The 16,271-nt window shown below is 34.0% G+C and overlaps 1 protein-coding gene across 2 annotated transcripts in view; it reads left to right on the forward strand.

Annotated features, from left to right (window-relative positions):
• Positions 1-16,271, forward strand: part of LOC123697833 (sialin) — a 51,538-nt gene that overhangs the window by 26,462 nt on the left and 8,805 nt on the right. For both annotated transcript variants that reach the window (XM_045644396.1, XM_045644397.1), the window contains exons 5-8: positions 3,093-3,295; positions 10,619-10,705; positions 11,126-11,256; positions 12,606-12,755. In XM_045644396.1, the coding sequence (XP_045500352.1) occupies positions 3,093-3,295; positions 10,619-10,705; positions 11,126-11,256; positions 12,606-12,755 (571 nt within the window). The remainder of the gene's footprint in view (positions 1-3,092; positions 3,296-10,618; positions 10,706-11,125; positions 11,257-12,605; positions 12,756-16,271) is intronic.

Raw genomic sequence — 16,271 nt, forward strand, 5'->3', positions numbered from 1 at the left:
GTAAGCCATAATATGTCATATCTTATTCAGAAGAACAATTTGGGCTTATTAAATACGGTTTAATTGAGATGCCTAACGAACCATGAGATGAGTTCATAATATTAAATGTTTTTTTAGTTCAATGGTTCATTTAAGGAATTCCGCAACAGGAACCATTAATGATTTATTCGTTCTTTATAATTGTTGGTAACTTAACAAACCCTAAAGTACTGCTACGCAAGTAGATAATGCATTTTGAGGATCTGGACAAAAGAAAGTCAATAATAAATAACGGGTTCGCTCCCAAGGCAGCCAGGTGAAGAATGACAGCTGATTGCATGCCACAGATATAAAATATCGTTTTTGAGTACGACGACCGCGAATCGATTAAAATTTATGCACACCTTAGCACCAGGCAAATCCGCTCTTTATATTTTTTAAATTAGCATGTGTATTGTATTTTGTATAGACGGTGTTTTATAATTTGTGTAATAAATATTGATTGATAGTTGTTTCTGCAGTATTTTCAAGTAAACAATTTTTAACCATCATTTATATTATACATCGTTTATATTTCTAAAGACTAGCTTTCCGCCCGCGTCTGTCGTGCGTTGTCTAAAACTTAGTAATTAATAGTCTACTAAAACCTTTCTCTTACACCACTATCTACAAAAAAAAAAACACATCAAAGTCTGCTGCGTAATTTTGAAGATCTAAGCATACATAGGAAAGAGAAAGGAAAGACGCGGGAAGCGACTTTAAATAAAATAAAAGATAGAATAAGAAAAAGGAAATGCGAATTTTTGTTTCTAGTTCGCAATCTTTATGATTAATCGTAGTCAACACGACCTTGAGTTTAATATAACTATCTGACGTAGTGCTGGATAGTGGATGGAAGATAAATTAGAAGATTTCGTCATAGTTTATTTGCATAGGCACTCAATTGGTGAAATTAAAAATTGTTTATCTCCTAAGATAAAACTATCGCAATTCTGGATTTTATGGGGTATTTTCGTGCCGTGCGCATCCATTTCAGATACAGATAGCTAAGTTATACATAAAGTTGAACAATGCTGGAAAATATGAAAAAACTAGCTGTGCCCCGCGGTTTTACCCGCATTTCTCCGCTCTTGTTGGTCTTAGCGTGATGATATACCTATTATTTATAGCTTAGCTTTCCTCGATAAATGGGCTATCTAACACCGAAATAATTTTTCAAATAGGTAATTCCTGAGATTAGCACGTTCAATCAAAGAAACAAACTCTTTATTAGTATAGATGTTGGCACAAACATTTTTTCAGTCCCACTCAATCCATACTAATATTATAAATGCGAAAGTAACTCTGTCTGTCTGTCTGTCTGTTACTCAATCACGCCTAAACTACTGAACCAATTTTCATGAAATTTGCTATGGAGATATTTTGATACCCGAGAAAGGACATAGGCTACTTTTTATTCCGGGAAAATGACGCACTCCCGGAAATCCCACGGGAACGGGAACTATGCGGGTTTTTATATTGACTGCGCGGGCGAAGCCGCGGGCGGAAACCTAGTGTTACATAAAGGACCATAGCAAAGAACAGTTGGTAGACAAACTACGCCGAACTTTCTTGAACAATTAATAGAAGGGTCGCAAGTCAACGAGCCATAATGTATAGTTTTGGTCCTTGTCATCGATTTAAATTGCGCTAATTTATTACTGCCAATTAAGGAGTCTATTAATGGCAAATGATGGAATCCAATCAGTAGCATTAGTTTATTCTAAATTGTTGTTTCGATTAATTGCTGGTTTAAAAATGCTGCGTACTTGCGCTTTTTCATTGTTTTAAATTAAAACAATGCGTTTACAAATGACTTACATGTGATTACAATACAAAACCTGTAATTCCCAAGGCAACTTATCAGGCATGCATTTATATATTCAGTGCGCAGGCGGCAGTCGTGTCAATGGGTATGATAGTGACTCCGGTTTATGACTAATCGGCTGAGTAATCTGGGGCGCAATTAAGTTCAAACTTCGCAAGTTTAAACCGCGTTTACAACTGAATTTTAAACTTGTATAATGGCAAGATCGGATACCTTTAAATACTATAAATAGCATAAACGATCTCGCATTTTATTATTCGCTGCTGCATAAATGTGCTGGAACTATTTTAAGGTATTTCGCAATCAATATCTACTAGTAGTTCCTCTAGTTGAGGAACGTATTGTTTAAATATTCGACTAATTCTAAATGTAAAGATAAATGGTCCAATTGCTAAATTAAAATCGGTTCCGCAAATTCATTTAATCAAACTGCTGCGATGCAAAATGATGCCTCGATACAATCATAATGGTCGTCATCGCTCGTCATTGTTTCGTCTCCAGTAACAATTCTTAATTGCTCTGAATACAGCAGGTGCAGTTAAATTGTCACGCACGTCATTTATTTTGTTTGAAGACAAATATAATACCTACTAATACTAAGTGCTAATATAGTAACCTAGAAATGACTCATAATTCATAAAATCTTTATCACTAGTTTTGCAAATTGCAGTTTCAAAAAGATTGATATGCAAAAATGGATGTTCAGCGTAAGTGGCATAGCGAAAAATGATTCATGGAACGTTCTCGAAGGCGATGCGGGCTGAACGCTTGGCGCTATCGTTATAGTGTGCGTCCATGGATGAAATATGCGTGTTTGTTTTTGCACACAATGTGGGTGGTGCTCATGATATCGAGTATTAGCGTGAACGTGAACTGCTTTCGACTTTGATACGATTTTAAATTTTCTCATGCTTCTCTGTTATGAAATAGTAGTGCGATGTTTGTAAATTGCCGTTTCGTGTTTTGTTTTGGTACCATTTGTGAAGTATTATGTTAATGATCTACATTCTACAGGCAATTGGGCTATACCAGAAAATCTTTACAGGACAAATTTGTATGTAATCGTCTTTATACTCGATTTTGACCCACTTAAAACGGACAGATTTAAGAAACTTAGCACACTTATCAAGGATGGGTGACAATACAAAAATATCTTGAGTTTATGCGTGCTTTAGACTTCACATTGCATTTAGTTTCTTTTATACCCATTTTATACCTAGTATTTTAATGACTCTTTCTTCTCCAGGCGCGTGTTCGGCTACAGCACACTGCTAGCTAGCATCCTCACCCTGCTTTCACCATGGGCAGCTGCTCTTGGCTTCGGCTGGATAGTTGCACTGCGAGTGCTCCTAGGGTTCCTGCTAGGAGCCACCTGGCCAGCTATCCTGCCCATGGCTTCAAAGTGGGTGCCACCGATGGACAGGTCCAAATTCATGTCTAATATGATGGGTAAGTATTTTAATGCTCGTCTTTTGTTTTTTCTTAGCATGAGGAATAAAATGTACCACTGGAAGATACTTGTTCCCACGACACAGGGAATTCTAGTGTGGGAGCAAGGGTTTTCAATTTCTGTGCATCTTATATTTTGGAAATAAAGTTTATTGTTTATTGTTTATTGTTGATGGTCTTACAGATCGGGAGATAGAGCTTCGCGGGTCGCAGATGAGTTATATTTTTTATCAAATAATATGGTTTACGTACAAATATGACTATTTTTAATTTAATTACCATCCACGGTCTCCTCTAGGTCTTAGTAGGTAAAAGTAATTTCGTTTATAAATTGCCATGGGTTTTGACATAGGTAAATGATTTGAATATAATGTTCCGATTAAGATTAGAATGAAAAAATATTTTGCATTGGTACCTATAGGTTTGGATATAATTGATTGATTGTATTAAATATTCCGATGATATGGAAATATTCTGTGACGTGATAAGTGTTAAATGGCAGGGATGTAGGTACTAATTTAATTTATGTAGGACATTGCTCTCAAGCGCTGACTGCAAGTTCTCGAACCTTCTTGATTTGACCTTTTATAGGGCAAATCTAATTAGGTAATTTTACTGCATGCGTATTATCCAAAAAACTGTATAAATTCGAGATTTTCCCTCTATTAAGCTGTTTGCGTAGGTACCTATCCTTATCAGAATTATGGTCATGCTATTTTTAATTCCGCAAAACTGCTCGAACATCTTTACATAACCTTGTCCTTGCCGTATGAAACCCGGAAAAAAGCGAACGCGAGTAGAATAACAAACTGATAAGGTTCCATTGTTTTATTTTGGCGGTTTCGCGTCACTCATTCGGGACAATTAGGTACTTAAGAAAATTGTAAGAACACGGGTGTATTGACATAACGATAACACTAATTGTTTTATTTTCGTTATTTCGCGTCATCATGGTTATTCGGGGCAATGTTAGATATCATAATATAGTTCGTCAAGATGGCCGCGGAGGCGCGCGCAGGCGTGTTGCTGACGTCAGAGCTGTCGCGCGTTCTGATTGGTGGTTGTGTTTGACCGCGCGCGCTAACCTTGCGCAACGGTTGCTATGCGCGTAGGCTGGGAATATGAAATGCAATGTTATTTTCACGTCGCGTCACGTGGCCTGATTGTTGCAGCGATAGCCGATAACACATACAGTTAACAAGGGTTTTCAGTTTTCTAAACAATTGTACTGTACGTGTAAATGAAAATTATAGGAAAGCATTTCGAAATGTATTATGATTGAGTAAGGGACACGCGTCATTAATTCTCAATAGTTTTCAACATTCAGCGACGTGCTTTATTTAAAACATTTGTACCTAAATGTTGCCTATTGTTTACAAAACGACATCTTAGTAGTATGTAGATAGGACAACTTCATCGGTTATAATTTATTCATTTCAATTCTAAAATTTATTCATGTTTTTCGGACCAAAATATTCATGCATATCTGTTTATAGATGAAATTGTGTAACGGTTTCTAATCGAGTTTTGATGCTAAAAATAGCGTGAATAATCTAAAATACCTCACATCATCATCACATCACATCACATCAGCCTATTCCCGTCCACTGCTGGACGTAGGCCTCTCCCAGATCGCGCCACTTTCCTCTTTCTTCGGCATACCGCATCCACCCAATGCCGGCCACCAGAAAATACCTACGTCGTCTAAATTAGCGTGTAAGTAAGTAATTATTGCCCAGACGCATTTATCTTTGTGTCGCCTGCAGATAAAAGTGGGTCAACGTATTACTAAAATCGTTCGAGTCATCGTTTATGAATACTAAACTGGATACATAATTTACCATACAAATAAAGATTCTTTAATGCAAGTATGCGAGTAAATAATTTTACCCTACTTCGCATGCTATGCGGAGTCAATAACCTACGCCAAGTTGGCAAGAAAACGAGACAAATAAAAGTAAACGTCGGCTGCACTTACGCATACTTTGTTGGCAGTTGCTCTATAGTATAGTAGTAAGTCTATGGCCCATACATGGCCAACGGTGACCATAAATCCACCCACTCCCACTGAACGAGGTTAACACCACTTGCGCAAAGTTTTCGGACAAAATGGTAGAGTTTGCTCAATCAAAAACACATTTGTTGTAAATCGATGTCGCAATGTGAAGAATTTTAATGTCTGTTTTGTATAAATTGTATGTTCTTCCATAAATAGCACGCTTAATATTTCTGCGAGATCGCATATTTTTATACATTATTTTTGGTAGCCATGTATCCAACTCAGATATGGATCGCTTGACGCTTCTGATGGACGCACAAAGAGAATTGAATTACTTGCAGTGGTTTTATTTTCTTTTTTTTGGTATCAGTATAGTCTGTCTGCACTTTAGGTCAAACATTATAAGTAGTGCGTCATTATAAAGTATAATAGAATTTTAATTTAAAATAATCATAGGTATACTTGGTAATTAATATATTGACCTGTACTAATATCATTAATATCATTATTAGTTTAACGACTTTCTATTCTAGATGTTTTTAGAATATTTTATAGTGCATAACAATCAATGCGGTAATAAAACAAAATAAGCACATGCTATTAGATCAGTTATTACAATAATACTTTCACTAGTAACTAAAATAAATCAACTGTCAATTGATACGGTGATAATTTTTTAACTCTCCAGCGGTTAGGTAGTATATTATGTCACGATAATATAGTGAAACTTGCAGTTACAGTGAAAAAAGGTACTGAGCATATTTTGTAAAATTTTGTGCAATGTAAGAGAATAAAAAGTATAATAGCAATAATCAAAAATGGATTAATCTCCCGCAGTAGACTTAAGCAATATTTTTAGAAGATCCAATAAAAAAATTCTAATAGTTTCGCAAATATCGCTATAAAGAAGGTCATAGAACATTCAACGTACTTAAAATCAAAACCCATATAACTATAGGTGAATAACTTTGAAAAAAGATATGAAATAACTAGCTCAAGAAAAGTTTACTTCGCGTGCAAACGTCATCGGTCATAGAGTCGTAAAATGTAATCAAAAGAGGTCACGGGTAAGAACTATCAGATCAAAGAGAATCAATTAACATGTATTTATTTGTAATTACGCATTAATCAATGATTTATAGTCAAAGACTTATCTTGATGATACAAACAGTCTCTCATCGAAATGAGAAGTGCATTTACATCGCGGGCTAAATGTCGAATATTAGTGTAACCATGATTCAAATAGATTGAGATAGATTTATTAATTTTTTAAATAAAACGTGAGGAAGTTTTGCTTTCACAAGTTTCATGTCTGTTTAAACTGCTCACCATTTTCCAGTTCATTTTGACAATTTTTTTTGACAAAATGTTGTCCCAGATTCTGGGTTTCGACGAAAGATTTTCAGGGCTTTTGGTTTAAAAATAAGCTTGTCAACAAATAGACGTTGAATGCAGTCAACGGTGTTAGTTAATAAAAAATATTCTCTGATGATAAAAATCGACTATATGAATATTCTCTTATTCAAATGGACAGCATTAGTTAAAATATTCATATTATTAAGTATGGATTAGATCTATTTATAATCCTGTTACAGTGGTTTTTCTTGTTCTAAAAGGTTATAAATCATAAACTGTTACTTGACCTACATTAATATAATATTTGCCCTTTAAACTGATTTCCTTTACAATCACGTTTTTCCTGATTCTTTAGTGTGTTTATATATTTTATCAACATATTAAGATTTACTGATTTCTCCTTGCTGATTGTTTAGTTGTAAATTGATCTTTATTTTACAAGTGTAAGGTTCATTTTCTTTTTACTTAGGAATAGATCATGCCGTTCTAATTACTAGCGTATACATTTCATTGATCTAATTATAAACATATCCTTTTTTATATAAATGGCTACTAACTTGTTTCTTGTACTTTCTAACACGCTTTTATTAGCTACACTTGTTTGTATGTAACCGACTCCTTTAGACTTAATTCAAACTTTGAATATTTATCAAGGATCGGTCACAATACAATAACTTCATGAGGGTTTTTGAAGTGAAACTTCTTTATCGGGGTTGGAAAAAAATTTAACATATCTTCGTCACGCGTGACATTTTTTCGTTACGCGCCATCTTTTTCTTATCCCTACCACGCGGGATTCGACGTATTTCTGTAAAGTTGCATATTATAGTAAATTATTTTTTGAAAGATAAGGTCATAAAGAAGTTTGACTTCTTACGTGTGTACACTAGTACACGCACAATGTACGTTTTTTTGTTGTTGAAACTATATTATATATAGGTACATTTTTCATATAAATTACTGGATACATTCATTGTCACAACTCACATCCTACAAAAATCAAACGATAGTATCTACAAAATGTAGAATCTACATTAATTAACTTTACTCCACACAGTAGGTTGCCTGGAAGAGATCACTCTTCAGTGATAAGGCCGGCTTCTGTGCTGGACTAGTTATAAGTTTTAATAGTAATGATTTATTTGTATGCCAGCACATTAAAGTGTAAATAAATAAATAAATGTCCCATAAAACCTTAAAAATTGGTAACCCCACTGACCTAACTAGCAGTGGAATCGTACCGTCCGTTCGTGTATCACAGAATAGGATCAATAGTTCAGCGTTAGATCATTTGGAGCGTTTATCGGATTCGTGGAAATTTTTGGTCCTTTCAAACTGCCGGTTGAAACTAGAATTGACTTAATCAAGCAGTATGATGACGAGAATTTTAATAGCAATTAAAAAACTGAAAATGTCAATGACTTTATTAAAACTGAGAGGTTTTAATGACAAAATTGCTGGACTGATTTTGAATTTTAGAAATAGTATCCAGAATCCAGATAGCCTTTGCTTGCCTTTAGGTATTGCCTAAAGGCAAAACATATTCTCTGATCTGTCTACATGCCTAATTGTGTCATGTGGTGTTTAATGTCTGATTTATTGTCTGTTTAACTTTCCTTTTATTATGGGTTAAACACAAGAATCCACTCGGGGACTGCCGCGGTAAAGCTATTGCATGTTATGCCTTTAAGCCACACCTCCGCCCGTCGGAGTGGGGAGCGTGAGGTTTTTTCGTTACGGAATTTCTCGAATTGGTCCCCGCGCTCAAGGCCCGCGATAGAAGCTATGCAATAGCTTAATAAACAGGAAAAATACACCAAAATTTAGTAAAATACGACTTCTTAAAAAATCTGCAAATAAGGTACTTATCTACAGTGTTACGCAAATAATTTAACGGGGTAATAGGTACTTATAGCAATAAATTGAAATGTAAGATTGTCAAGCAAAATACGATACATCCATTAAACGTACCCTTGAACAGATGGTGTTGTGTAATCTGTTGCATAATTATTGTACCTAATCGGTTACTATAATATGATTTTTGCAGTACCTTCCCTATATTAATATTTTTTTTTTTAAATATACGTAAACATGCTCGTTTAATTTTTTTCTTTTTTACCGCAATATTAAATCGAATAATTGTAGAATTTCTTAAACAAAAATTATAATTATAAGTAAACTCAATGCCTTGGTACCATGCAAATAAGGTCCTATCATCTGATATTAAAACCTGAAAGTGAATAAGCAGAAAATTATTCGTATGATATTTTCCTCAAATTCTTATCGAAAATACATACTACAAATGCGTAGAAATCATTAATTATGTAACGGCCGGTTTACTGTTGCTAGAAATTAGGGATGTTACGAATTTACGATACATGATTTTGCCGATACGATACCGATACAGATATGTATTTGTAGTAAAAAATACAGTGGCGATACCGATACCGATATCGATGGCTTGCCGATTATATCGGCCAATATATCGGTATCGGTATCGTTACATCCCTACTAGAAATGTAAAAGATGATTTAACGTCGCATTGTTTGGTTCATAAATTGTATTTGTAATCAACCGTTTCATAATAAATTAATTAATTATTGAATAATTAATATTAATCACTATGTATAAGTACTTACCTATTTATTGAATTACAATTTGATGTTATCAGTAGGTACTTCACGAGACATGTTATTTTCCTCAAGTCATAATTCTCTTCAAACCTGCTTATTATGGTTATATTAATGTAAGAAATTATATAATGTTTAAATCGATTTATCGTATCATAAATTGAAATGAACTAAGTGTATTTAATTTATTAAACAAAGCCGAGTTATTAACAAGACTAGCTTTTACCCGCAGCTTTGACTCTGTGAAATATTTCCTAAAGCTATTCAATAATAAAAAAAAGTTTAGAAGTGAATTCTTTGTCAAGATTCAAAGATACCAAAATCGTCGCCTTACTCCATGACATGATGGTATTGCCATGGCGCAACCTTGAAGTTTTACTCTTAACGCACAAAGAAGTTTCACTTCAAAATAATTCCTGTTATACTTGATTAAATTTAGCCCTAAACGTGCAAGGAACATACCAAGTGACAAAACAAGGATATACAGAAAAAGTCAATAAAGCCTAATTTAAATTCACATAGAAGGGAGAGACAGTCAGTAAAAGCATAGTTATAAAGAGGTAAAAGTCTCCATACAAGGAAAGTTTACCAGGAAAACATAGGTACCCTTGAATCTGTGATATCTATAGCTACGTGTAGTGCGAATCAGCCCTCAAGCCTCATTTGGGTCTAGGTAACTAATGAGGAAAGTTTTATTTGACCTCAGGGTTTTATTGGGTACTTCTATGTATAGTTTTTATGGGTTTAGGTATAGAAGATTAATAGATAAATGCTGCAGATGCGTAGAGCTTAAGCTTTGAGCAAAAGTAATCTCGTATAGCTCGTGCGAATAAGTATGGCAATGATTGTGTATTTTTGAAAAACGGTTCTTTACAAAATATTATATAACTCGGATGGGCAAGTTTTACCTTAATTATTATAATTATCCCCCGCACTTATATATTCCCACAACACAATTTAACAACAAACTGAAATTACACATATTATGGTCATTTTATTTGTGTAAATGGTGGAACGAAATTTAAAAAATGGCACCACAACATTGTGTAAATAATCGTACAACCAATTAAATATATAAATTTGTGGAAAATTAGTAAAATATCGAAAGTTCAAGCATATTATTATCTTCAGCAGTATGTGACAGTTTCCTTTTGCCTCAAATTTGCCCCACTTTATGCGGCTGTATCTTCGATAAATAATAAAGTGATATATTAAATCATACTTTGCACACTTGGTTCGGAGTTTAAACGTTTTTTTTAATTATTTTAATTATTTCAAACAAATCCAAAATTTACTTACTCCTGTGTCTTAAGTCTTAACCAGTATTTATTTTCACAGCCTCATCGCTCGGTGCTGCTCTTACGATGCCCATCTGTGGTTTCCTCATCGCACATTTTGGTTGGGAATCTGCATTCTATTTCACTGGTAATTCATAAAGGATCTATTTTCTACTTAATAAGTATGAATGTCTCTAAAATGGGCCGTAGTTTTTAAGTTATATTAAGACCTTTAACTACATTTGTTGCCTGAAATAAATAAATAAAATATATTTCTAATCTGTCTATGTACCTATATCTTTTGAGTGATAAGAAAAGTTATTCACATCTTTTTAATTGTTTTAAGTCTTTGGATACTTTGATTTAAACCTTCTCTCCCTCGCTTTAAAATATCGTAAACTCTATTCCTAACTTGTCTTTATTCTCTAAATAGAAGGATTTGATTCTTTGACATGTAACCTTTACCAAAATGTTCAATGAAATTCTGACCTAATCTTCTTCTACCAAAACATTCAAATCAATTCTACTAGATTCTCTATACAGTTTGACTTATAGGAAAACTTTATAGGTATTATCGGTGTAATGTGGTCGGTGGCCTGGTTCGCGGTTGTATACGACTCGCCAGCTCAGCATCCGAGGATCTCGGAACACGAGAGGAATTACCTTATGAAGGCATTACCTCAGGATAATAATAAGGGGGTGAGTTTAAGAACACATCTATTTTCCCCATTGCTTTTTGTGATATTTTGTTATTTTCGTGAAAGCAAGCAATTTATGCTTCTTCTTGTCATCACTTTTTCAAAAAACAGTTCTCCTATATTGGGCAAATAATAATTAATCACGTTACAAACATTGATCTTGTTTCTGGAATGGTATTTAGAATAAGAACATACTCGCATATGATATAGAAGATACATTTATTTTATAAAATTACCCTAACATATTGACAATAAAAAAAAACTTAATTGTGATTCGAGTGGAATTACAATTTCCGCACTACTTATAAGGAACTCCAGGAGGAACTATCCAATTAGGAACACATTTCCTCGATCGAAAGCAAAAGCTCTTCGGTTCAAAGATACATACTATACATAGACATAAAAACAATATAGCTTCCACTTTATATTGTATACCTAACTTTGATAATATTTTTTACTCAATAATTTTTCCATATCCTCCCATGAATTAAAGAACATTTTAAATTAATATGAATCAGTCCCTCAATCATATATTTATAACACTGAAGCACCGTGGGTGATGACGATCGCCCATACAGCCGTATGTAACTATGTAGTTGAATATTTTTCGCCATTGATGCCAAAGGATTGATTACCTATATAAGTCAATCCTTTGGCATCACACGAAGGTGAACAATTTGCATAGTGCCGGAAATTCATTGGATTCCAAGGCAGTTTCGGATGTAGCAATATAAATACGTCATAGTAAATATTTGATACGTTGTGATTTGGTTGTGATATTCATTCAAGGTTCTTCATTCATACGAAAATATCATTTTACGATAGACATAGATTTTGGAGGATGTAAATTTTTTTTTCTGTCGATAAATAAGGACACAGACACACGATTATTAAATTACATACCTACTTACATTATACTACCACTGGTGGTGGTAGAAATATAATACCACTTATTGAAAATCTAAATTAACCTTACTCTTTAAGAATTGTTACCAAAATGTTAATTGTTAACTCTTAATTTTTAATTTCTCACTAGAATTCATTTTATCAAACTAATATCTTGTCAAACTTGCTTAAACTCAAAACTTTATTTATTCCGATTTATTATAATAGACGAATCTGAAGACGTCTCTAACAAAAATCTATAGAGCTGTTATGCACTACATAGTATTAATTTATCTGTGGCATGCTTGGTGGTATGACATTGTGAGTTGTGACCAAATAATTCTTTATTCTATACCTATATAACTGTTATTTGTTACCAACTCATCGGTTAAAACATCCCATATATTCACCAACTTCTTTACTAAGCAAAATAATAAAATATATTAACAAAAACACATGTTCCAGCACAACCCAGTACCCTGGCGCAGTCTGCTCTCATCACCGGCTGTATGGGCGATCGTCATCACCCACGGAGCTTCAGTGTTCGGTTACTTCACCGTTGTTAACCAACTGCCAACGTATATTGAAAGCATTTTGAAGTACAATATTAAACATGTGAGTATTTTTGGGGATGGTGTTAACAGCTCTGATGATGTATTTTAGGGTATGGTATAAGCAGCTCTTAAGATGTATTTGAAAGGATGGTGTTTGCAGCTCTTAAGATGTATTAGAAGGGTGGTGTTTGCAGCTCTAAAAAGATAGATGAGTTCTACAAAAAATATTTTTTTTTCTGAAAATAAGTTTAACAATACCGACGTGATGTCTGTTAAAAATAATATTTTTATTAACTATAAATAATGTAGTGAACATAAAAATGTAAAGAATTGCGGTTTTAAAAATACAATGCTTGTATGGAATTATTTAATTACCTAACATTGTAATTGTTTGAAAAAGATTAGTACACGAGTTTCTTGCGGATTCTTCTCAGTATATCAATGATAAATGATTCATATCCTATTACATTTTTAATAGCTTCATGAAGATACTGAAGAACTCATAAACTACAAATGCTTGAAACTTGAAAAAAAAATTGTATATTTAAAAGTATTTAAAATAATACCTACTGATTAGGTTACATACCTAATTGATTAGTTTGTAATTAACTTTTTATTATTATCTTTTATTTTCTATTGTTATTTTTTATTATTTAACGTATGGTGACATATCTAGGTACTTACTATATCAATAATCTAGAAAAATGTCTAATCACTAAAAATTTTAATATCGCCATCGGAACGGGTGTTTTTCCATTACCCGGCCCGGCACCGGCACCAGCGCCGGCGCCGGCGCCGTGCCGTTGCCGGGGAAGCAAAAATGTATGAAAATGTATGGCTCGCTTTTTCACTTACCGGCAGCGGCGCCGGCACGGCATTGAGTCCTGCCGGCGCCGTCGCCGTCGCCGGGGTAGCAAGCTTCCCACTTGTGCCGGCCCGGCAAAATTGCATATGTATTGCATATTTATATGAATTGTCATATCAGTACTGTACCACTCACCGGGCGTAAACCGGCATCGACACCGGCGCAATGGAAAAACGAAGTCCCGGTGCCGGTACCGGTCCCCGACCATGCCGTTGCCGTGCCGGAGCCGGGCCGGGTAATGGAAAAACGCCCATTAGGTACAGTGTAGGGTGTACCGGTGTACTATAAAAATAAATCATACAGGTTTTAAAATGATTGCATAATATTAGTTTTTAACTTCGACTTTGAATATCCTCTGAACTGCAGGAAAATCCTTAATAATCTTTTATCTTTTTCTCTCTGTACCATTAGTTATGTGTAATACAAGGATGGCTATATATAATTTGTAGAGATGTCTCGTCTGTCTGCAATTTAAATTAAGTATTATGTATTTGATAAAAATATTCCAAAAAGGAAGAAGGAAGAATAAATATTCCAGAAAGGAAGAAAGGTTATAACTAAATATCGTTCTGTATGTACATGAAAACTGCTGAACCGATTTTGATGAATATAGAGTACCTACTACCTACTCAAATTAGTCATTGCCACTGCATTTCCAATCCATCCAAATTTGTAGAAAAGAGGGAAAAAATATTTAATCAAAAGGTACAATACTTACTTACCTAATTCCCATAGTGTTGTTCAAACTCACAACTTCTCATTGTATAGTTCAGTTATTACAGTATTCTATTATTCTGCGCGTACGCATAAGTCAATTAAATACGATCTTTTTAATGTCTACGAAATTGATTCATTTCCAATATCGATAACCATTCAATACACGACGTTATCTTTCACTTCCGATTCATTTCCGCGCTATTTTAGTTCTTATCACAATAAGATAAGATACAATTTCCATTACCCTTTAAAGTGTACGGTAACCATGCTTTACTACATAGCAGGATCGTCTCATGACGTAAGCAAGTTGCAAAAAGTTATATGGATATTCAAGGACATATGTATTAAGATAGTCTAGCAGGCTATTTAAATTTATATTGCCAATTTAAATTAGCAGGTATCACATGTCAGATTTCAATTGACATCAGTGCAATTAATTTTTTTTATGGGTTGTCTGGTACGTGGATATCGTCATCGTGATATATGGGTTTAAAAGTATAATTGTTAATGTCAAATGGAGTTGACTAAATATAGATGTTTATAAATAAATATATTGTTAAAAATGAATGAATTCTCATAAATACGACACCGATGGATACTGTGTCACCCCGTAACGTACACTCATATAAAAAAGAACGTATGTGCCGAGCACACGTGACAGAAGTGAAACTTCTTTGGAAGATTCAAAGATAATCGTCTCCTTACTCCATGACGTGACGGTATTGCTACGACGCGACCATGATTACTCTCAACACGCCTAATAAAGTTTCACTTCAAAAATATGCTACTTAAAACTCAGGCTGTCTAGTTTCTTTATATAATAAAGTAAATTTATGATGATTTATGTGTCATGTATTGACTTATTGTTCTAGTACGTACGCTCGTGTACATTTACATAACTAATGAACTTTGTTACTGTTAGCTATTAGTATCGACACGTGTGATCTAACTGATGTTAGCGGCTAGTTAATTGCAATTAACCTTGGAAATTAACTTTTTTGTGATAAATGGGATCACATTACGCGTGCCTAATTACATGCTACGGATTATCTCTGTAGTAAAATAGTATCGTACAAATAATTGTTTCTTGTTTTCCTTTCCTTTCTATATATGGGATTTCTGTTTTTTTTGAAGTGAAACTTCCTTAAGCGCATTGAGAGAAGAATTTCTAAATATGGAAAATAATACATGTAGTAAAATTTCCCGACACCGACGTTATATTTATAAGATCTTTTCTTACTTTAGAAGAAATTAAACAAGCCAAGACTTTTAATCTGCGAGTTGGTATAATGTTTTTCTAAGTAGACGTGCTTTCAACTAGATCTCGTGGCCACCGACCACTCACAAGTATGTGGAATAGGTGGCAATAAAGCCTCTTTTCAAAATAATACCTTATGAACATTATCTTAAGGCTTATTTCAAAAGTCGTGGCAATGGGTATGTGGATGCAAATGGCAAATACATATTTGTTTACCTACCCGTGTACAGGATTCTCGTAAGTATTGTAAAAAAAGGCTATTCGTTGTATGACAAGTTTACAACAACTGATTATGCATTGATTTCCATAAACATTAAAATATTTGCAATATTGCCGTATTAAAATTAAATTTTGTAACTATACGTGTTCTACGACGCAACTTCCATGTATTTTCCATGCACCAATCTGGACTTTATTTTGAAGTCAGCAAAATTTATATTTGTACGGCAACTTAAAGTTCACGCAAGTTTCCCACCCTATTGCATCAGCCAAGAAGTGGTCAGCATCAAGTTTTATATTGGTCCACAGCAGGTTTGTACATTCAAATGTGCAAAAGCCTTGCTATTATTGGATTTATCGATAATAAAGTTGTTTTTATTTTTTATACGCAATAAATATTGATATTTCAAAAAATAACTAGAATTTTAGCAGCAGTATTATTTAATTTACTTGAAATAACTGGTTCAAAGGACATTTTATTTTACACTTTTGCATATTATCTAGGAAAAGTCCATGCT

The sequence above is a fragment of the Colias croceus genome, chromosome 15 (genome assembly GCF_905220415.1).
Source record: "Colias croceus chromosome 15, ilColCroc2.1".
Lineage (NCBI taxonomy): Eukaryota > Metazoa > Arthropoda > Insecta > Lepidoptera > Pieridae > Colias > Colias croceus.